General features: G+C 36.0%; 1 protein-coding gene across 1 annotated transcript in view; it reads left to right on the forward strand.

The window, feature by feature from the left end:
• UBE2O (ubiquitin conjugating enzyme E2 O) overlaps positions 1-23,753 on the forward strand; it is an 85,401-nt gene that overhangs the window by 48,683 nt on the left and 12,965 nt on the right. The window contains exons 2-3 of the mRNA XM_051994968.1: positions 22,902-22,961; positions 23,208-23,318. Coding sequence (XP_051850928.1) covers positions 22,902-22,961; positions 23,208-23,318 — 171 coding nt within the window. The remainder of the gene's footprint in view (positions 1-22,901; positions 22,962-23,207; positions 23,319-23,753) is intronic.

Raw genomic sequence — 23,753 nt, forward strand, 5'->3', positions numbered from 1 at the left:
TGGACAGGTCTAGTTAATACAATAAAAATGACAGTTCTACCTAAATTAATCTATTTATTCAGTGCCATAACAATCTAACCACCAAGAGATTACTTTGTAGAGCTAGAAAAAATAATAAAATTCATTTGGAAGAACAAAATGTCAAGAATTTCAAGGGAATTAATGGAAAAAATGCAAATGAAGATGGCTTAACTGTACCAGACCTAAAACTATAGTGTAAATCAGCAGTTATCAAAACCATTTGGTAATGACTAAGAAATAGACTTGTAAATTGGTGGAATAGATTAGATTCACAAGACACATAGTCAGTGACTATGATAATCTAGTGTATGATAAACCCAGCTTGATAAAGACTCCAGCTTTTGGGATAAGAACTCAATATTTGACAAAAATTGCTGGGAAAACTGGAAAATGGTTTGGGTAAACAAGGCATTGATCAACACTTAACACCCTATACCAGGATAAGTTGGAAATGGGTTCATCATTTAAAGATAAAGGGTGATACTACAAGCAAACTAGAAGAACAGAAGATAGTCTACCTCTCAGATCTGTGGAGAAGCAGGGAATTTATGGTCAAAGAAGAACTAAAGAAAATTTTGAAATACAAAATGATTAATTTGATTGTATTAAATTTAAAAGGTTTTCTACAAATAAAACCAATGCAGACAAGATTAAAAGGGAAGCAGAAAACTGGGAGAAAACTTTACATCCAATGTTTCTGATAAAGGCCTTATTTCTAAAATATATAAAGACAAGCCATTCCCCAATTGATAAACAATCAAAGGAGATAAACTTTGGGAGGCAGCTAGGTGGCTGAGCGGATAGAGCACCAGTCTGAAGTCAGGAGGACCTGAGTTCAAATGTGGTCTCAGACACTTAACACTTCCCAGCTGTGTGACCTGGGCTTTCACTTAACCCCAATTGCCCCAGCAAAAATAATAATAAATAAATAGTGTGATTTTTTTTTTTTAAGATAAACACAATTTCAGACGAAGAAACTAAACCCATTTATAGTCATATAAAAAAATGCTCTAAATTACTATAGATTAGAGAAATGCAAATTAAGACAATTCTGTGGTACCACTTCACACCTCTCAGATTAGCTAAGATGACAAGAAAAGATAAAAATAAATGTTGGAGGGGATATGGGAAAACTGAAACACTAATGCATTGTTGGTGAAACTGTGAACTGATCCAACCATTCTGGAGAGCAATTTGGATCTATACCCAAAGGACTATCAACCCGTTTGATCCAGCAGTATCTCTACTGAGCCTGTCTCCCAAAGGGATCATAAGGAGGAAAGAAAGGGACCCATATGTGCAAAAATGTTTGTAGTGGCAAGAAACTGGAAACTGAGTGGATGTCCATCAGTTGGGGAATGGCTGAATAAGTTATGGCATAAGGATGCTATGGAATATTATTGTTCTATACAAAATGATGAACAGGCTTATTTCAGAAAAGTTTGGAAAAATTTACATGAATTGATGATAAGTAAAATGACTAGAACCAAGAAAACATTGTACACTAAAATAACAAGAAGATTGTGTCATGATCAACTGTGATGGATTTGGCTCTTTTCAACATGAAGTGATTAAAGGCAGTTCCAACAGACTTGTGATACAGCACCCAGAGAAAAGACTATGAAGACTGAATGTGGATCACAGCATAGTATTTCATCTTTTTTTGTTGTGTTTGTTTACTTTTTTTTTCTTCTTTTGATCTGGTTTTTCTTGTGCAGCATGATAAATGCAAAGCTATGTTTAGAAAAACTGCAAATGTTTAACCTATATTGAATTGAATACTTGCTGTCTGGGGGAAGGCGAAGGTGGGGAAGAAGGGAGAAAAATTTGGAACACAAAGTTTTACAAGGGTGAATGTTGAAACCTAGCTTTGTTTTTGAAAAATAAAAAGCTATTCTTATTTTTTTAAAAGAAAGAAGCTGAAAGGGAGGGAAAAGGGTGCCTGACTTCAGGCACATTGAAGTTCTACCAGCCTGGTAAAGTCCTGGGCCCTCTCCTTAATTGGAGGATGTGAGAGGGGTTTTCTGATATTCACCCTCTGTGGGATAGGTGCAAGATCCCCTTTCCCAAATTAACTAATCAGAGACATCTTCAGGTACAAAGAGAAAGCATTGACTTAATCACTGCAGGGAGAGGCCCAGACACATCTGGGAGCCATCCCAACTCCTGCCATGTGCTCCTGGTACCTGGCCAGCTTCCAGCTTGTCCAGGACTTAAAAGCAAAAGACCTGAGCCTTCTCATATATAGACTAAAAGGACTTAACTATCCTTGACTAATGGTCACTAATACTGGCTGTCTCTCATAGGTTGCATCACTTCCTGCAACTTCACTAACTTCCTGTATCCCAGGGGTCAAAGTTCATTCCTCTAGAGATCACATGACTCCCTCCTCCCAGCTCTGGGAACGGGGATTATGTGACTCAATACTGAGAAATACTTCATCTAATCAATTCCATTCAACCCTCCACCCTGACCCCAGAGAGTATTTAGTAGGTATGAGTTTTAGAGTTGGATTCCATCTTGTTGGAAGATGAGTTTCTGGAGACATTGATGAAGTACAAGAGAGCAGTCTGGTGGAAATGCATTCAAAAAAGCATTATTAATTGTGAAGTATCTCTTACAGAAGTTTGGCAGTCTTGAAGGAAGCCAAAAAAGAGGCAGTGGTGAAAAGGTAGTGAATTCTAGGGACAGGGGAGGACTATGTGAAGGAACAGTACCGTCCTTGGGAAGTTATCCATGTTTGAAAATACAGTATTGGCAATTACCAAGTTATTCTGGACTTGTAGCAGAAATAATTCTGGTTCTTAAAACCTAGATTATTGTTTAATTGTTGCTGGGTTAGGTCAGATCTGGGCCTGTGGCATTTGGGTGTCGTGTTCTAGAAGCTGCTACTGATCTGACACTTTGTTTGCATGCTCAGCATATACATTTAAACACACCTTAATTATGGGTGTTCAGAGTTAATGCCATAATGACATTTTGAAGGATTTAATAATGTGCAGCTGTGTTTTGTTTTGTTTTTTTTAAAGGGAAGAGAGTTCGAGTTACCAGTTTTAATCATTCAAACATTTATTAAGCCACCCTGTAATGCCAGAGAGACTGAGGCAAGATAGAGATTAGAGAGTTTTTAATATTTTATTTGAATTTCTGAGAGGAAGAGATTGCCTGGGGGCAGAGTAGAATCCTCCTCCCCTTCCTCCCCCTGGGCTGAATTGGACTTTTGTCTCAAAGAATTCAGCATCACATATGATATTCCAATGATTTTCTTATGGCTTTAGCAATTGGGGAGACAAAGGCAAGGGGTGGATTCCGAACACTGGTGAGCAGGAATTTCCAAGAATGGACCATAAATCCGGTTCTGACAAGATGTGGGGTGAGGACCATAAATTTTTGATAACTTAGGAAGACTTAGGATCCAGTGTGTCTGAAATAGAAGATCTCCCCCTTATCTGAGATTAAATATTTACAGTTTATGATCCTAGAGTAGCTAACCCTAAATTATATCAGTCCTAATAGGAAGGAGGGAGGGGAAGGGGTTGCAACCAGGGGGATTGAAGCAGAACTATTCAAGGGGAGCTGAGGCAGAACAATAAAAGGAAACTGTGGCACAACAACCCATTGTTACTAGACCTTGTGTTAAGAGTGGGGGAGAAAAAAACACAAGTAAAATAATTCCTTCTTTCAAAGAAATTACCTTCTAAGGGGAAAAACAACATTTAAATATAGATATAATGCAAGCTACATAAAGAAGACGCAACATAGCTTTAGAGGAGAAAGGCCTGCAAAGATGGTGCTTTGAGCCAAGTCCTGAAAGGAAAGCAGTGAGTTGGGGAGAGAGGTCATTCTAGATGTAAGTGACAATATCAGCCCAAAGTCACAAAAGATCAATAACGAAGGCCAGAATTAACTATTGTAAAGTGTAGAGGAGAGTTGTGTGAGAGGTAGAAGCCAGTTTATGAGTAGAGGAAATAATTTTTGATCCTGAAGACAATAGGGAGCCAGTGAAATTTGCCCTCAGGAGTAGGGGTGGAAGGAGTAGATGGCAAATAATGAATTGAAGTGAGTACTTGAGCTAGAGGAGACAAAATAGAAGTCTATTGTATTAATCCAGAAGAAAGATAATGAGATCCTAAATTAGGGCTGTGTATGAGTGGTGAAATGGGAGGGGAGGGGATCTTATATAGTTTTGAATCTTGCCATTTTATTATTATTTATTATTATAGTTTATAATGTAATTATTATTTAATATAATTAACAAAATAATTTGTTATGTTTAATTATTAGTTATTATGATATTTATATTTTCATCCAGATCTTAAAAAAAAAAAAACCTTTAATCTGAATTAGATTGGTATAATTATTTGCTAGAAGCAAAAATGTTCTCCAAAGAATAATGTATTTGTTTCTCAGATGGACCTACCTGTAATTTAAATGAACTTTGACTTTTATTTCCCCTATGTTTTTTCCCCCTCACCAGTAGTCTATATTGATGTCATATATAAGTCCAGACTATTAAAAGACTCTTCAGATTACTCAAAAGGGAAGAGATAGAGAAGTTTTCTTGTAGTGGCTGAATTAAGTGAGAAAGGAATTTTCATGCTTGAATTGCTTACAAATAAAGCAGTGCTTGTAGATATGTCCCTTCTGATCTTTTTTATTTTTTTTTTTTTAGATACTACAGTCAACAAAATAATTTTTTATGGAATTTCTTTAATTACTACTCTTGGAATAATTAAAATTGACTAAACATAAAAAAAGCCTTATATAAAATTTCAGGAATCAAGTTTTAATATAAGGCAAAAAATCAGACCTATTTGACCATTACGACTTATTCTGTGTGCTTATATTTATGTTTATGTGCTAACCTTCTAAGTTCTTCAAGAATGGAAACAATTTTTTGTTTGTTTCTCTATGTGACTTACGTTGAGTTTTATGCATAAAATGTCAGACTTGGAAGGATTTCACTAGCCATCTAGTTCAATCCTTTGTCCAATGCATGAATCCTTATGGTGATCAGAGGATCTTGACTGATTGACTAGAACCAACTAAGGATTTTGGAGTTTTTAAGTTATTATCTGATATTATCACCTTATCATATGTGAAGAAATTGATGCTACTAGTTTTATTTGTTTATTGAGGCTGTTGGGATTAAATGATTTACCCAGGGTCAAACAGTTTTAAATGTTTGAGGTTGGATTTGAACTCAGGTCCTCCTAACTAAGACTGGTTCTCTATCCACTGCACCATCTAGCTGTCCCTGAGCCAACTACTGTTAAGAATGGGCAAAAGGGGATTATCCCATAAATCTCATTATCTCACTTTTTTTTCCTCCTCCTGAACTTAACAAATACCAAATCGAATGATTATTTCCTTATGCAAGGCAGAGTGATAAGAGAAAATTATTACATGAAATTATAAATCTGTTGAGTATTCCCCAAATCTAGTATATATAGCTTACTTTTTAAAAAACATATGATAAATTCAAGGTTGAGCTTTCAGAACTATTCTGCTTGACTGCTTCTGTACATTAAAAAAAAAAAAAAACTTCATTGATTTCATTTTTCCTTGATTGGAGGGCATCTTTATTGCCTTATTGCTTTTACTTTATACCTATCCCCCCAAAGTTTTTGGAGAAAATCCCTTATAATGATTGCATATATTCAAGCCAAATGTCCAGATTGGCCATGTCTAAAAATGAATAATATCTTCTTTGGCAAATTGGGTACCATAATTGAGGATGTACATACTTCATCATCATTCATCTAGAAATGTAGTTACTCACTGTATTTATCAGAACTCCTAAGCCTTTCAAAGTTTCATTATTTTTGATACATTGTTGTTGTTCCTGTATAAATTCCAATTTCCCTCAATTTGCAGCATTTCAACAAATCTTCCTAGATTTCCTTGTTGTCATTCCGTTTGTAATTTTTTTTTTATGGTGTGATGATGTTTATATACTATTTATATTATTATAATGTGTTCAGCCATTCACCACATGATAGGGTTTCCCTTAGCTTTTGTTCTCTACTATAATAAAAAAAAATCTGTAGTAAATATTTTTGTACATTTATGATCCCTTGTTAAGAATAACATTTCCCAGATAAAGATGTTGTTACAATCACTGAATTCCAGAGTCAGAAGGGAACTTGATGGTCAAGTTGTGCAGCCCTTAACTAGAAAGACACTACCACTACAACAAAACTTCAAAAATGGTTTATCCAGCCTTTGTTTGAATATCTCCAATGAAACAGAAACTGCCACTCTTGTAGCTTATTCTATTTTAAGTCAGTCTGATTATTAGGAAACTTTTCTTTATAGTAAGCCTAAATTTTTAGTCACTTTGCAACCTCAACCCAGTGCTCCTAGTTCTATCTTCTGGAGCTAAATAGACCAAATTAATCCCTCTTCCACACAGTAGTACTTCAGATGCATGAAGACAGTAATCATCTTCTGTTCCCACCCCCACCACCATCCCGTGTCATTTTTTTTATCTAAGCTAAACAGCCCTAGTTCCTTTAACTTATCCTCTTATGACTGGAACTGAAAGTCCTTCAGCATCCTGATCAGCATTTGGATGCTTTCCAGCTTATCAGTGTGTAAATGAAGGTGTTGGACCAGATGGCCTCTGAGGATCCCTGTGTGAAGAACTAAACACTACTTTGAATGGGATCTGTCGGACCCATGCAAACTACAGCAGGACTGTTAGTAGGAATGATCCTGTCTCCTACCATATTTGCCAGGAAGTATAAGCATCATACAATAAACTTTTGTGTCCTGGGCATGAGGGCAGTTTGTTCAGCGTTATTTAAAATGACTTGATCTCTTTGTACTTTTTTTGTGTCAAGGCCAAGGAAGTAACAGGGGCCTGAACCATTGGATATGCTGACTAATGGTCTGGCCTCCTGGAAATTGGTCTGGCTTCTTTTTCCTCTTGGCCTTATTTGTTGTGTAATCTTTATGAGTCTGTTAAGTGATCCACCTCTGAGATGACTGACTGACCCAACAAAAAGGTCAGATTTGCAGAAAGAATGGGAGCATAAATTCATTTAGAATGAGACTATCCTGATCAGAAAGAAAAACCCTTTCATATATGAAGTACAAATTCTGTTTCAAACTTATTTCATTTTTGACTGTAGCCTTAGACATATTTTGCCTTCCCCAAGTTATTTTGGGAAGTTCAGATGAGAAAATATTTGTAAAAGCACCTAGCACAGTCCCTAGAGCATAGTAAATAGTATGTAAATGGCTGTTCCTTTCCCTTCCACTGACTTACTCAGGGTTACACAACTAGTAAATGTCTGAGACCAGACTTGGAACTCAGATCTTCCTGGTTTAAGGCCCAGCACGCTACTAATGGATAGTACCATTCTATGTGTATGTGTATGAGCATTTGAGGCCACAGGCCTGTTTGTGCCCCACAGTGAGACTCAGAAACCTAATTTAGGTATTAATTTCATTTCCCTTAAAATAGTAACTACATATATTTTGATAAGCATACTAGAGAAGATGACTCAATTTCAGATAAGTTTGTTCTTCCTCTGTTAAGAGTTTTCCATAGAGTGGGGTTATTGGTCTGTTAAAACCTTCCTGATATCAGATTGCATTGTCAAATGTCTTTCTGGTACGCCATTTCTACCCAAGATTTCTTTTCCCCAGAAGTGAAGTTCCTATGGTAGTTAACAGGTGTATTCATTTACTGAAAAATATGCCCTATTGGGACTATAATAGAATGAACAATGATACTGTATTTTTTGAAAGACTAGGATTTTCTCTGAAGCAACTCAAGGACAAAAAAAGGTTTTAATCGATATATGAGGAAACCGGATTATTAAAGATTGAGTAGGACAGCCTTAAGTGGCCTTTGATGAACTTTATTTAACTTTGTATTCCTCCTCTGCTACCTGTTCAGTACTGTTCAGAATAGCTGTAGATTTTTGCCTAGGATTTTTCTTTTATTTACTTTATTGCTTTATGGACACATATAGCATGTGCATAGAGTTCTTCATGTGGATAGGACAATTTTAGTGCATTTTGGACTATAGAATAGACTTAGGATAATCATCAATTTGATAATATGACTGCCACCTTTGAAGAGATCAGAGAAAAAGATGGGCAGAGGATTCAGAGAATCATAAATAGCTTTCGGAAGTGAAAGAAAGTTTGGTATTTTGGCCCTAAATGGTAAGCTAAAATTAGATATTCTTGACAGGAATAGAATAGGAGGTAATGATGTATTAAGGTCACTACTTTGTAGTTTGTCAGACTTGTGGAAAAATGGAGAATAGCCCCCAAATGATCATTTCCCAAACTGGAATTTAGTGTTAGGGAATTTCAGACTGCTATGTCACACTTTTGGGAAGTTAGGTTTACTAAAGTAGGACAAAGATAAGTGACTACAAAAATCAAGAAACTTTTATTTTCCTCCATGCTTACTTGTGTCTAACACATACACAATACTCATCAGAGTAGATGATCAGTAGATCATCAGATCCTACAAAACCTTAAGAGATTGAGGAATACAGCCTGAAGTCCCAAGGAGCTCTGCTGCCCTTACAACTACTAGGTACTATTCTGCTTAGTGAGGCAACTTGGTTTTCCTTTTTGTGTACCTACTGGGACCATTCCTCGAGATCATTCCAGCAAATACATGATAGCTGAGGTTTATTGGAGAGGCAGTGTTGCAATTGTGCTGCATTGTGCTAGCACTGATCACAAGCTTTTTTAGTCTGCAATTTGTGCACAGATAATTCCAGTATGAGTCAGGTAAAAGAGGCTGTAGGCTTATGATGGGGTGAGATTGACCTTGGGTTAACCTCATCACTTGTGTTTGGCTTGACTCTTTGTCTTGCAGGGTTAGAGAGGTCTTGTGAAGATCTTTGGATTGCTGCCCAGTCTTTAGCTTGGGCTCATGAAAGTAGTCACATCTCCTTACTCAATTTATTCTCTAATTGTTTCCCATATATGTTTTATTTTGTAAATAAATTATCTGTAAATAAAATTTTATAAGCTCCTTGAAAGTAGGTTTGATTGATATTTCCTAGTATTGACCTCCCAGATTGATAGCATAAGTAGCAAATAAATGCTTGTTGATCTATCCTACATATGTTTCAGTAAAGTTCTATTGAAATATTTATAAAATTGGATTTACAGAATTTTCTGGATAAAGGCATTAGTACTTCCTTTGATTTAGCCTTTACTATTGACTTTTCCAGCGGCCTCATGTCATGCTCCTCCCCTGGTCGGGGCCCCCTGCAGAGTTTTGCTTTGCTGTTAGAACCTTATTCACTCTCAGACTGATTACTATTATGTACTAGACCAATCCACACAAGTGTCACCTGCTCTGAGTAGGAGTTCCCTCTGTAAGGACAATATAGAACCAATGGCAAATCACATTGCCAAACTGTTTTAACCATAGAGCTCAGATAGAGGAGATAAAGCACACATTGTTTTATCATGTCTTGAATATAGTCACTTCTACCAATTATCCATATGTTATTATTTATTGCATGGATTGGAGTTTGAGAAACAGAATTAAAAACTTGAACAGTTCTGTTCGGTAGATATTGACTTTTAAGACCTTTATGGACATACTGCTGTCCTAGGTACAGGGAGAGGTGATGATATGAAAAGTGGATTTTAGTGTTTTACATACATCATTTCATCTGAGCCACATAGCTCTGAGGTAGTAACTCTGCTAGTATTTTTTCCTCGATTTTTAGATGAGGAAACAGACTCACAGAGAGTAAGTGATTTATCCAACTTCACAGAGCTAGTATTAGTAAGTATCAGACAGCATTCAAACTCAGGACCCCTTTCCTCTCCAAGTTCAGTGCTCTTTCTACTACCCTCTGTTATAAAATTTAAATAAAAGTCAGCCTTTGCCATTGTGGGAGCTTTTAAGCTTTTAGGGAATAAGGCTTATTGATAAATAAATATTCTGATATAAAGTTATAGTCCTTAATGGAAAAAAAAAAGACTCTAATTTTTATCTTTTAGTCTTAGCACAGTTCCTTAGACTCAGTAGTTTACACATTTCTTACTTTGTTATGTTATTTTGTATTATACTTATTTAAACATATCTTGTAAGATATACTGTTTTCTGAGGACTGACCAAGTATCTGATAAGACGTACATCACCAGTAAGTTGATCACCTGCTGATGAAACTTTCTTTTGACTATGGCAAACTAAAAAAGGGAAAAATTGGAAATGGCTGCATTCCAGTGTGCTTCTTTTGTCCTTTCAGTGATAATGTTAAGAGGGCAAAAGATGCTGAAAATCACATGGTTTTTATAAAGCCAACAAACTCAATTTGACTGTTGATCAAAAGAACAAGATGAAGGCTTTATCCAGTGAGTGACAAATAGATATATTGCTAATGGAGCTGAATCATATAATCTTGACATACTTGTAAGCAAATAAAATCACAAAAAAAGTTATAGCTAAGTGGAATGATAGATTGGTAAAGGAAGTTTTAACATATACCAAAAAGCTACAAGAAATGTTATTTCATGGAACATGGCCATCACATAATGCAATACTAATGACAAGTGTCTGCAGAAAGACTACTAAGAAAATAATTGCCACTTATATACCAGCATAATTTGTTGAAAATGAGTGATAGAAAAATTCTGTGAAGAACTTAAGACCCTCCAAATCAAATCAATATTGTCTGATACATGGTGATTTAGATGCTGAGTTAAGAAAAAGTAAGGATGGGAAGAAGTATATGGAAAAAATGTGGCTTAGGAGAAAGAAATCAGAGAGGCCAAAGACTTTTGAGTTATGCAGGAGTCCCATGTTTTTAAATCATGAATACTTTAAAAGAAGAAGAATGAGTAGGTGCTAAGCACCATGAGTAGCGAGCAACTTCACGAAGAATGAAATTGACTACATTTTGACAGGAAGGACATATTATGAACAAAGAAGTCATTGAATCATTTCTGTGTGTACTCAGACTATCAACATGTCAGCTAAGATCAGAAATTATTTAAAAAAAAAAAAGATGAGAAAAAGATAAAGCATACAATTAAGAGTTAGTCCTGATATATTAAACAAGTTCTTGAGAATTAAAAATGGAATTTGAACAACAGAAATTATATCAATACTAACATAATTTTTTGTACACAAGTTAAAACAACATATTACAATAAGAATACTTAAAAAACCCAGAAAGGATTGTAAGCATTTGACTGATTTGTGGAGGAGATACCTACCAAAGGCAACACTGATCAGAATACACATGCAGCCATAAAATTTTAGGGGAAAAAATGGTTTATGATTATGGGCAATATTATCTTACAAAACAGAGAGAATTAGCAGAGAAAAGCCAGTCTAAAGAAAGCTTGGCAAGACACTTAGCTAAACAAAATCATCCTAGTGACATTAAAGGATGAATATAAAAAGGAGTGCCAATAGAAGAAAAATGGCAGAGTGCCAAAAATGGCAAAAATTATTATAACAGAACCTTCAGTATGGAGGACTAGGCAGTTTTTCAATCCCCATTATCAAGAAAAAATAGAAATTACATATTAGAGACAGAACAATTATGAGTAACACCTCTAGCGAAGAAGCTTAATACGTTAGCAGTCTAATGAATTGTGTAGAATGGTGATTCTTCATGAAAAAGGAAAGAGTCTTAAGTAAATGATAGAATATAAGATTAAAATATCAAAGATCTTCTTGGGAGGGAGAAAACTTAGCATACCTAGAGCACAAATTAGTAAATCAATAGAGAAAATACTAAAAATTTTTAGATGGTTATCAAAACATCTAAAAAAATTGAAAACATCTCTAAATGTAGTAAAATAAAAAAAACTGAACCAACACCTGATGAAACAAAACATGGAACTTTCTGGATTCCCAGTAGAGCCAGGGATTGCAACTGTATTCCCAAGTTGCTTCAAGGTAAAAATCAGAATCTTGAAAGAGGTTAAATGGGACAAATGGCAAAAATCATAGCCTGCACTATATAAATAATTAACAGACTCGAAAAATTTAAATCAATCATGGCAGGTCTCTCCAAAGAAGCAAAAGAAAGAAAGACAAATAGGAATTAGAAATGTACTAAAGTAAAGGACAACCATAAAGAAGAAAAGAAGAAAAAAAAAAAAAAAAAAGGAATAGCACTGGAAAAACAGGATCATTGTACAAGCAAAACACATTAATCCTGAAGACACAATGCATAGAAACAGACAACTTAAGGAACATAGTTGTCCCAGAAGAACATTGCAACTCAAAAAACTTGAATACCACAATGCAATAAATAATTAAAGAAAACTGCCCTAAATTTCTGAGTAAAGAAAACAAAATACTAAATCAGTAGGACCCACAGATCACTTCCAGAAGAAAACTTTATGCTCCAAACTCCAAGATACATAGTGGTTATATTTCATAGTTTCGGTGACAATAAAATTCTGCAGGGGGTCAGAAGAAAGTTTAAATAACAAAATTACATCCAACAGAATTACAAAAGGAAATGGAATAATATAGATAATTCTCATTTTACACAAGTAGACTATCTGCAGACTTCTGTGTAAAGCAATCTTTATATAATATGAATTTGCCCCAGATATAGAAAAGGGAAGGAGAGAGAAGCAGAAAGGGAATTAAATTCAGGTGGAGGGAGAAGGCCACCACAGCATTTAGGTTTGGACAGAGAAGTGAGAGGAAAAGGAAGAACATATGGGCACTGGAGCCAAGCATGTGGGTCCCTTATCAGAATGAAGAAGAAGAATGTAGGGAGCAGACAGGGAGAGGATAAGCCTTGTGAGCGCCAGGAATAAATATATGGTACCTAAGCTCTGATTGTCAAGAAGACAGATATAAAGATAACGTGGGCAAAGCAGAATAAAGGTGGTCTCTTTTAGGATTAAAAACCTCAAACTAGTCCCCTAATCTGGTTGCAGTGATCTCTCTGATTATCCATTCCTTTACTTTCACTTTGATTTGTTTTGTTTTGTTTTTAGTTTTTTTTTATAGGGGAGAGGAAAGGTCACAGACCACCAAGCCAAGCTGAGGGGCAGGAATAGGGGAGGGGAGGGGAAGAGAGCACTGTACTGTACAAACAAGTTAAGAAATTTTATGGATTTCTTTCAGAATTAAAATTGAATTTATGTAATGTGACTTTATTCAAAGAGAAAACTCTATTTTTAAAAGCAAAGGATACAAGATACATCTCCAGTTGATGTATTTTGCAAACTTGAGAGGAATCATCAATGAAAAAAGAAAAATGTTCATTGAAAGTCATTTAAAGCATTCCTATTTTTAAAAAGATATGAGCAGATTATCTGATGAGGAAAAATTCCAAATAACTGAAACAAAATATTACAATATATTCCCTTTATGGATAGTGCAGCTCTGTAATACTTGGATCCAAATGTCATAGTCTATAAAATGCTTGTAGAAGAAGTAAATGGCACTGAAAAGAACAGATAACTGTAGGATTAGATCAAGTATGTATAAAGAACCGGGCTTTTTAGAGCTTTTTTATATTTTGGATCGCTTTGCAGAATGGTATTTTCAAAGGCATATAAATCTATTATTATAAAATATAGTGGAAAAACAATTATTAAAAAAAATTTTTTTTTAAGCTCATGAATCCCAGATTTAAGAGCCCAGTTTGTTTATTTCAAGCAGTTAACAAAAGGAGTTGACTTAGCCATAGTAAGAAAAGGATATATAGCTAGGACACCACAGGTTGGATTAGTTGAGCAAACTAATTTTTTTTTTTTTTTTTTGCTTTTGCTCTTTGTTTTTGCTCATAGTAGTTGTTCAAATATCAGAAACTAGACATCTTTTTGTCTGTAGTCAGTTTCCCTTTACTTCCAGCCTTTAATGTTGGTGCTATTCTGGTGTTGTTCAATCCTGTCTCATTCTTTGTTACCTCATGTGGCTTTTCTTGGTAAAGATATTGTAATGGTTTGCTATTACCTTCTCTACTTCATTTTACAGACGATGAAATTGAAGCAAATGGGGCTAAGTGACTTACTTGCTCCTCAGGATCATAGCTAGTTAAGTATCCAAGACCAGTTTTAAATTCAAGATGATGACTCTTTTTGGTTCTAGTTCCATCATTCTTTCCATTGGGCCACTACTCCCAGCCTTTAGTCCTCTGAGCCATACCTTTTAAGGGAAAAATAGTCTAACCTATGTAGGATAAGAGGAATTAGGATATTGCTTACATCACACCCTCAAGGTTAAGGTACTTAAAGTCTTCTACTAGAGGAACTTGCCCCACTTAAATGATTTTAAGGGGATTTAGGGAGAAATCTAAGCAATGTAAAGTACAAAAATCAATAAAAATCTATTTTAAAGAAGATTTTAAAGCTGTTTCTGGTCAACCCTCATCTTAAGAATGCAAGAAGTCTGACATAGCATTGAAAGAGGAAAAGAAAAACAAAAATAGAAAGATAGCAAAAAAAAAAATGTTTTTTTAAATTGTGACAGTCCTCTAAAAGAGTGACTGAATATGTGAAAAGAATAGCAGAAATTTTAGGTGCCATCCTGCACTTTGGAAGATTAAGTCCTAGGTCTCTGTGATAGAAGATGTCAAATCTTTGCAGGTCAAAGCAGATCTTTTAATGTAAAGATGTGCCTTTCATAGTCACTGATCCTTCTTTGGTATCCACCACACACTTTTATTTCCCTAGCTTCCTACTCAGAATCCCACCTTCTAAAGCAGCCAGGGAGTGGAGAGGAAGGCCAAGTCTTTACCCTTTTGGGGTCTCTGACTTACTCTTTTTTATGGTGACTTGAGGGACATTTTCTTTTTTTTTTCTTTTCTTTTTTTTTTTAATTTTTATTTAATAATTACTTTATATTGACACTCATTTCTGTTCCAATTTTTTTTCCCCTCCCTCCCTCCACCCCCTCCCCTAGATGGCAAGCAGTCCTTTATATGTTGGATATGTTGCAGTATATCCTAGATACAATATATGTTTGCAGAACCGAACAGTTCTCTTGTTGCACAGGGAGAATTGGATTCAGAAGGTATAAATAACCCGGGAAGAAAAACAAAAATGCAGATAGTTCACATTCGTTTCCCAGTGTTCTTTCTTTGGGTGTAGCTGCTTTTGTCCGTCATTTATCAATTGAAACTCAGGTCTCTTTGTCAAAGAAATCCACTTCCATCAAAATATGTCCTCATACAATATCGTTGTCGAAGTGTATAATGATCTCCTGGTTCTGCTCATTTCACTTAGCATCAGTTCATGTAAGTCTCGCCAGTCCTCTCTGTATTCATCCTGCTGGTCATTTCTTACAGAACAATAATATTCCATAACATTCATATACCACAATTTACCCAGCCATTCTCCAATTGATGGGCATCCATTCATTTTCCAGTTTCTAGCCACTACAAACAGGGCTGCCACAAACATTTTGGCACATACAGGTCCCTTTCCCTTCTTTAGTATTTCTTTGGGATATAAGCCCAATAGAAACACTGCTGGATCAAAGGGTATGCACAATTTGATAATTTTTTGGGCATAATTCCAGATTGCTCGCCAGAATGGTTGGATTCGTTCACAACTCCACCAACAATGCAATAGTGTCCCCGTTTTCCCACATCCCCTCCAACATTCATCATTATTTTTTCCTGTCATCTTAGCCAATCTGACAGGTGTGTAGTGGTATCTCAGAGTTGTCTTAATTTGCATTTCTCTGATCAATAATGATTTGGAACACTCTTTCATATGAGTGGTAATAGTTTCAATTTCATCTTGAGGGACATTTTCATTTCCCTCTTGTTTCCAGAAAGCAAACTGCCCCTGAATATGCCACTCCTTGGTGCTCAAAACCCTATCTGGGGCTAAGCAGCGAGGGAGGGGAAGTCCATAGCTCCAGATTATAGTAGGCCAAGGCCTTTACTTCTGCCCCTGAGAGGCAGCCTCTCCTGGGATTCATAAACCTGCCTCCTCTGGGGCCTGTGGACCTTCCCACTGTCTGCAGCTGGCACCTGGCCCACTACCACTCTGTTAGCAGTAAGTGCTGTATGCTGAGGCAGGATAGCTACAGAGCCATACTGCCTCTTTCTGAGAACTAATTGGATGAATCTCTGAGGAGAGTGATGGAGAATGTAATCAGAGGACTCCATGGAGCTCAGCAGGATTGGAGAATAAAGCAGGATTGGAGAATAAACCTGGGCCAAGCTGCTGCTGTCCTCTGCTTCCCTGGTTGCAAGCTGGTCCAGGAGTAGTCTTACAGCCAGAACTCTTTAGAGTGAGAGAAGAATCCTTTATTCAGCGATTCTCGTGAAAAGCTGTTGTACTCATAGATGAGCTACACTGTAGCTTTGAGGGAGCAAACTTTATACTGGTAGCTCGTTCTTTACCCCTCCTTTCAAGGTTTAGATTGGTCAGATTTCCAGTCAGGGTTGGTTACAATTGGTCAGATTTACTATCTGAATAGCAATTAGATTGGATTACAATTCCCTCAGAATGTCTTATGCCTTGTTACTGACCTTAGCTGGTTTGGGTTGCTTAAGGTTATTAAGCTTTATTTATTTATTTATTTATTTATTAGGAACTTAGTTGTTTAATCAGTCCTCATTCGCAGGTGATTAGAGACATCTCAACAAGATATTTTATTGTCCCCTTATCCTGTTCTAACAATATCTGTGGAAACCCAACTTCTCATACTTCTCACAGAAAGATGCAATGGAAAATAGAATTGATGTAATAACAAGTTATCAGTTTTTAAATTCTAAACTCTTTTAGATTTAGTAATATATACCATGTCTATATCAGCTGTTTTTCTAGCAAAAATGTTTCACGTCTGATTTAGAATACAAGATCTTGGTTTGAATCTTTGCTGTGTTCCTACCTATATAACTTTTGGGAAGTTAGTTTATTCAGGCTTCAGATTCATCATTATAAAATAACAGTAGCAATAGCCAACATTTCCTTCCTTCCTTCCTTCCTTCCTTCCTTCCTTCCTTCCTTCCTTCCTTCCTTCCTTCCTTTCTTCCTTCCTTCCTTCCTTCCTTTCTTTCCTTCCTTTCCTTTCCTTCTCTTCTTTCTCTTCCTTTCCTTCCTTTCCTTCCTTTCCTTCCTTCCTTCCTTTTTTTCTTCTCTTTCTTCCCTTTCTTTCTTTCTTCTTATTTTCACAATACTTGAAGAGTTAGTTTTCAACATTCACCCCAGCAAAACTTTGTGTCCCAAATTTTTCTCATTCTCTTTCCCCTACACAGCAAATAATCCAAAATGTTAAACATGTTCAATTCTTTTTTTAAAATTTTATTTTATTTAATAATAACTTTGTATTGACAGAATTCATGCCAGGGTAATTTTTTACAACATTATCCCTTGCACTCGCTTATGTTTCGTTTTTTCCCCTCCCTCCCTCCACCCCCCCCCCAAGATGGCAAGCAGTCCTATATATGTTAAATATGTTGCAGTATATCCTAGATATAATACATATTTGCAGAACCAAACAGTTCTCCTGTTGCACAGGGAGAATTGGATTCAGAAGGTAAAAATAACTCGGGAAGAAAATCAAAAATGCAAATAGTTCACATTCGTTTCCCAGTGTTCCTTCTTTGGGTGTAGCTGTTTCTGTCCATCATTTATCCATTGAAACTCAGTTAGGTCTCTTTGTCATAGAAATCCACTTCCATCAGAATACATCCTCATACAATATCGTTGTCGAAGTGTATAATGATCTCCTGGTTCTGCTCATCTCACTTAGCATCAGTCCAAAACATGTTCAATTCTTATAAACATATTTATCATGTTGTGCAAAAAAATCAGATCAAAAAAGGGGAAAAAATGAGAAAGAAAAAAAAGCAAGCAAACAACAGAAAGGGTGAAAATACTATGTTGTGATCCACGTTCAGTCCCCAAAGTCCTCTCTCTGGATGCAGATTGGAATTGTTCTGAATCACCTCATTGTTGAAAAGAACAAGAATTGTTCAAGAATTGTTGAAGAGTCCATCAGTTGATCAATATCACATGATCTTGTTGTTGCTATGTACAGTGTTCTCTTGGTTCTACTAACTTAACTTAGCATCAGTTCTCATAAGTCTCTCCAGGCCTCTCTGAAATCATGCTATTGATTATTTCTTATAGAACATTAATACTCCATTACCATCATATACTATAACTTATTCAGCCATTCTTCAATGGCTTAGTTTCCAGTTCCCTGCTACTACCAAAAAAAGGACTGAATTGCTAACATTTTCATAACACTTTAAGGTTTTGAAAAATATCTTATATTTTCTTACTTGAAGCTTGATAACACTGGGTATTATTGGGTATTATTATTATACTCATTTTATGGCTAAGAAAACTCAGGGTCAGAAAGCTTAATTGATTTTGCTAATAGTAATAATTAACCCAGTGTCAGGGATTCCAACTGGATCTTCTGATTCCAAGTCTAATGCTCTCTCTCTCCATTTACTATCTCTAAAATGAGGGGATCAGATCAGATCAATTATTTTTAAACTGTTGAGGTTAAGTTTATACATATTTACTGAAAATGAAAATATCTTAATATTTCTAGGACTTTGATCTTGAAAGGTCCCCTCATTCCTTGTCTATTACAGTGTATCCCTGTTTTGGGAAGATAACCTTAGATTAGAAAAACTTGCATTGTAGTTCTGAGCAGCCCTCAAAGCTGTTGCTTCTAGGATTTTGCTAAGAAATGAATACTGCTACTCAGGCACCCATTAATTACTGATGTGCTTGGAATTTGAGAACTTGACTGGTCATAGGTTTGTAGGATTTTAGAATAGAAAAGCACCCTTAAAGATCACTAGTCCAACCCATCCATTTTACAAATGAAAAAATTTGATGTTTCCCCCAATGTCCATTTGTATCTAGCACACATTTTGTTTTTGTTTTTGTTTTTTCTTCTGACAGTTACTCTGTATTCAGTCTGATGCCATAGGTCCTAAGCTTTGTCAGAATACTGGTATAAATAGTGAATAATCAATTTGTCTTTATATTCTGACTCCTAAAGAGAATTAGTTGCTTACACAGTGCCCTCTAGTGCTAATGAACCACTCCCAATAGAGATTGTTATATGACTCAAATGTTTTATTTTCTTGCAGATTGAAGGAATGGGGTGAGAGAGGATTTTTCATTATTCAAGTATAACTTCTCTGGAGAGGGAAGGCTATTGCTAGATAGTACTGTTTTCACATCAAGAGTTAAAGTCCCTATCAAATCTCTCACCCATCTTTCTGAAAAAAGAAATTCATAAAGGGTTATGGAAATAGCAGGAGATTTGGTAACAGCTCCATGAAATCAGAAGACATATCTTTTGTTACTACTTTTAAAATTATATATATATAAAGTGGACATTTATGAATACATACATTCAATCTACAAGCATTTATTAAGCACCTATAATGTGCCAAATATTTAAAACAACTTATTATTTCCCAGGAAAACTCTCCCCTCTTTGTAAAGTTGCGAAAAGGTTATCATTCAGGATAACCACCATCATCCCAGGTACCTACATTCCAAATCTTGATTTCATCCTTGACTCTTCACTTCACATATCTAATCACTTGCCTCATGTAATTTCTCTCTGTGTAAGGTCTCTTTCATCATCCCCTTCTCTTCACACACTGTAGTGTCCTAATTGGTATCTCTGCCTCAGATTTCTCCCCAGTCTAGTTCACCCTCCTTGAAGCTACCATAATGCTATGGTACACCTTTTCCTAAAGTATAAGTCCGACTGTGTCATCCCCTTCCTTACACTTCATTGGCTTCCTGCCATCTCCAGGATCAAGTGTGAACTCTTAACTTGTAAAGTTCTTCACAACATGAAGATTCCTTCTTATCTTACCAGTCTTCTTATACATTTTTCCCCTTTATATTCTTTATGATTCAGCCAGACTGACATTCTTGCTGTTTCTCATATATGAGTTATCTACCTCTTAGAATCTCTGGCTTCCTTCAGAACTCAGCTCAGATGTCCCCTTCTACAGGGGGCCTTTCTCAATACCTTATATGTACCTCTATGTACATGTTATTCTCTGCTTCCTTCCCACATCTCACTTAATTAGAAAGTACTGCTTCAACAGTACAAAAAAATAACTTTTCTTCACAAAAAGATTGGGGAAGCACTGCCTTAGAACTTCAAAACTTGATGAACAATCAGACTTTCTAGCAAGAACTCCATGCCCCAACATGGTATGAAGGCAGAGTTTCTAATGAACTCTTTATTTCAGCAACATGCTAAACTAATTCTTTCTCTATAATATCAGTAGCTGATTTCTCAAAGGGAAAGGAAGAATCAGTCCTCTTGTTGGCACTCTTCCAATTTTTCACCACTTAGATGTTCTTTGTATCTTAGTACAGTGCTTATGTAACTCTTTGCCTCTGTACATTGGAAATGGTGTTGTCCTTTCAAGAATGCAGTAATAAAGTATAAATGCTTTGAATAAGCATTTTGCATTGATTTAGTGTACCCTCCACATTACTGTTTATTTTCCTTTCATGGCAGCTTTTGAGGAGAAATAGAGATAAAAATGAAGTAATTCAACTAGAAAGAAAAGGATCTTTGAGAGCTTGGTTCTAATCTCAAGAATTCCTAATAAACAAGCCAGACACCTTATGCCGGTCATCTCTGTCCAGTACCAGGACAAGCTTTCCCTACCAATATATCTCAATTCCTGGCTTGGTTTTTCTAGCACTGAAACTTAGAAATTTAAGTGTCAGTTGTGATTTTTTAATGTTGAAAAATGATATCACTGGTGATGGGAGAAACATAAAATTTACTGTCTCAAACTTGGGCCTTTTTTCTTCTACTTATATTCCTGACTTCTGATCTATAAATAAAGGCAAAAATAATTAGATTTTCTTTTTTAGAACTTATCTCATATTGCAGAAAAGAATGAAACAAATAATGGACAATTAATATAAATTAGTACTTTGAGATTAACTTTATAGAGTCCTACATCTTCCCATATAGTTATGACAAAGAGAAACAGAAAATTAATGAATGTGCTCTTTCTTTATTTCACAAAAAAAGACTTACAAGTCCAGGACTTGCCATAAGAGACTAGAATAGGAGTGAGAACAGGGCCAAGTGAGAGAAACTGAGCAGACTATAAAACAAAGATAAGTTAGAACATAGGCATAGTAGACTCAGAGGACAGGAACTGGTCTCCCTGATCCCACAGGACAGATATATAGAGAATAAAAAAAACTGGGGAAGAAAAAATAGGAAAGTTGTGAGCTTAGGGGAAGGAGAATGACATGGATTGTTAGTATCACTAAATAATACCTAATCTTATTTCTGTCTTAGATTGTGTGCACCTATTCACAGCATACAGAAAGGGGCTAGTTTCATTGCTGTTAATGTCCCTTACACTATATGTATATTCATATAGACTGTCTCCTGATCCCTGATATGTATGTTTATGTTGTGTATTTGTTGTTATTGGAGAGAAGGCAAAATCCTTGGACTGTTGAACATGTTCCTCTAGAAAGAATAAGGATATTTCATTTTAGAAGAACAACACAAGAGATGGGTTATGTGTAATAACTCTTGTTTTTGTCACATTCTAAATCTTTTCTTCTTGGCACCTGTCTTAACTGTGGGAAGGTTAATACTACTCTATGTGTTTTATATCTCTCTAGAAAGTTGATGAAGTAGGTTTCTCAGCTATCAGGTGTGATACCTTTCTCTCACTTAGGAGTTTGTATGCCACCTGTACTTTCTAAGTGGTTGCATCTTGTCTATAATAGGTGTCTCTGGTCTTAGAAAAAGACCATCGAACTGCTTATGACATATAGTATACAAACTGCTGTCCTTCTCCTATGTAAGAATGAAGCCCAACTGAGAACCAAATCTCTTCTAATCTTGCTCCCATTGCCTGCACCTCTGTGAAGCTCCTCCATACTTCCATTTTCCTGACACACCAAGAGAATTCAATGTTTTGGGGACACAGAGTTGAGAAGATTCATGTTGGAGGGTTTCCGGGGTTTGGAAGCAGTGTATCATTTCCATGTCTGGTGTGTGTGGTAACTTGTCAATCCTTAGTTTAAACCTGTTGTATAATCAACATTAATAATCATATGTTGTTTCCCGTTGGAGAGAAGTGTTACAGCTATCTAGAAAATACAGCTGTCACCAGAATTAATGAAAATTGTTTGCCTGGGAGCAACTTTAGGCTTTCAGAAATAGGTAGATTAGATTTTTCTCCAAGTTGGTCAGATAGGAAGCTGTTTTTCACCAGGCATTGTACAGTTGAAGAAATAATGTTTGTCAGAGGGAGGGGAAAAGTAGGCAACTATATGAGAAAGCTACTAGTTGTTAATTTTGCTGTTGATTATGATGAATGTTTATTGATCACCAAGTCAAATGCTTTTTCTTTAGTTGGCCAGTCTCCAAAGACATGTTTCCCTGAGAATTACTCAGCAGACCCCCTTCATACTTTTGCTCTTTAGATAAGTAGTAGAGGTTGCAGCTGTTTGGGAGGGATAGCCCAGATTAGAATGCATGGTATCCAATGATTAGAGTTGTTTCAGAATGACAGCAACGAAGATGATCTTCTAACCTAATTTGAGGCTCCATATACAGTTAAACATCAATTTAGGGATCAGGAAGCACATTTAGGCCTTTTGCATCTTTTCCTTCCCCAACATTCCTACCTTTTGGCTTTTTTAATTGTTTAGTAATATTTTCTATTATAGTGGGGTGTTTTGTTTGTTTTAGAAAAGAAAATAAAGGAACTCAGATAAATTCGTTCCTTTTAAGCAATTGTGGGGGGGGGGGAGTCTTGAAGAAGTTGAAACTATCAATTAAATTAAAATATTAGATGATCTGTGAGTTTTTCTTATTTATACCAGTCAGTTTGATCAAAAATAAAGAAAGTGATTTTCAGAGGTGGTTTTCATATATACATCCTTTTCTGTTTCTTTTGCAGTTGAAATTAGAGGATCGTTCTGTGGTACCTCGTGATGTAGTCCGACACATGAGCTCAAGTGTAAGTGCTATATTGTACATCCTTGTGCTTCTCTAAATATCAATATTGGTTAATGAAGAGCCTTGAACATTTGGTTCTGTGTAGAGAAATGAGGTCAAAATCTGATTTCCTCAACAATACTCGTAACTGAGATCCTTGCCATAGGATTTCTCACATCATGGAGCCTCATTGGCTTTAAGGTTTGGGATTGTGATATATCTGTCACTCTTTCCTATAACTCTGAAAGTTGTGTGTCCTTGTTTTTAGGATAGTCAGTGTGGGACTGTGATTGATGTGAACATTGACTGTGCTGTGAAACTTGTTGGTACCAACTGTATCCTCTATCCTGTCAACAGCAAGGACCTGCAGCATATCTGGGTAAGCCAAGACTCAAGGTTCTTCCCTCCCCACAACTCCTATCCCAGCTTCTTCTCTCTTGCATTCAGCTGCCTTGTCTGAAGTAGACATTTCTTTCTTCCCATTTTTCTTTCCAAATGTAACTGACCAAAGAGTCAGATATATAATACATGCTTTTCCCTTTTGGTCTTGTTTGACTCTTCCCCAAGAGTGAGCAGTTCTCAGATACACAGTATCATAATTCCTGCTTTCCCCAAAACCTCATTTTGAGATCTAATTGAGAGTTCTCAGAGAAAATGTTAATTCTGTTAGAATCTTTTCCACATCAGAGCCTTCTTTCCAAATAACAAATTGATGAGGTCCACTCCTTGCTCCAGTGGGATGAGGAACACTCTTATCTCTAAGATTTGTCAACCTAGTTTGCACACACATTGTGTCATCTCTTACAAATATTTT

Source organism: Antechinus flavipes, chromosome 4 (genome assembly GCF_016432865.1).
Source record: "Antechinus flavipes isolate AdamAnt ecotype Samford, QLD, Australia chromosome 4, AdamAnt_v2, whole genome shotgun sequence".
NCBI classification, from domain to species: Eukaryota; Metazoa; Chordata; class Mammalia; order Dasyuromorphia; family Dasyuridae; genus Antechinus; species Antechinus flavipes.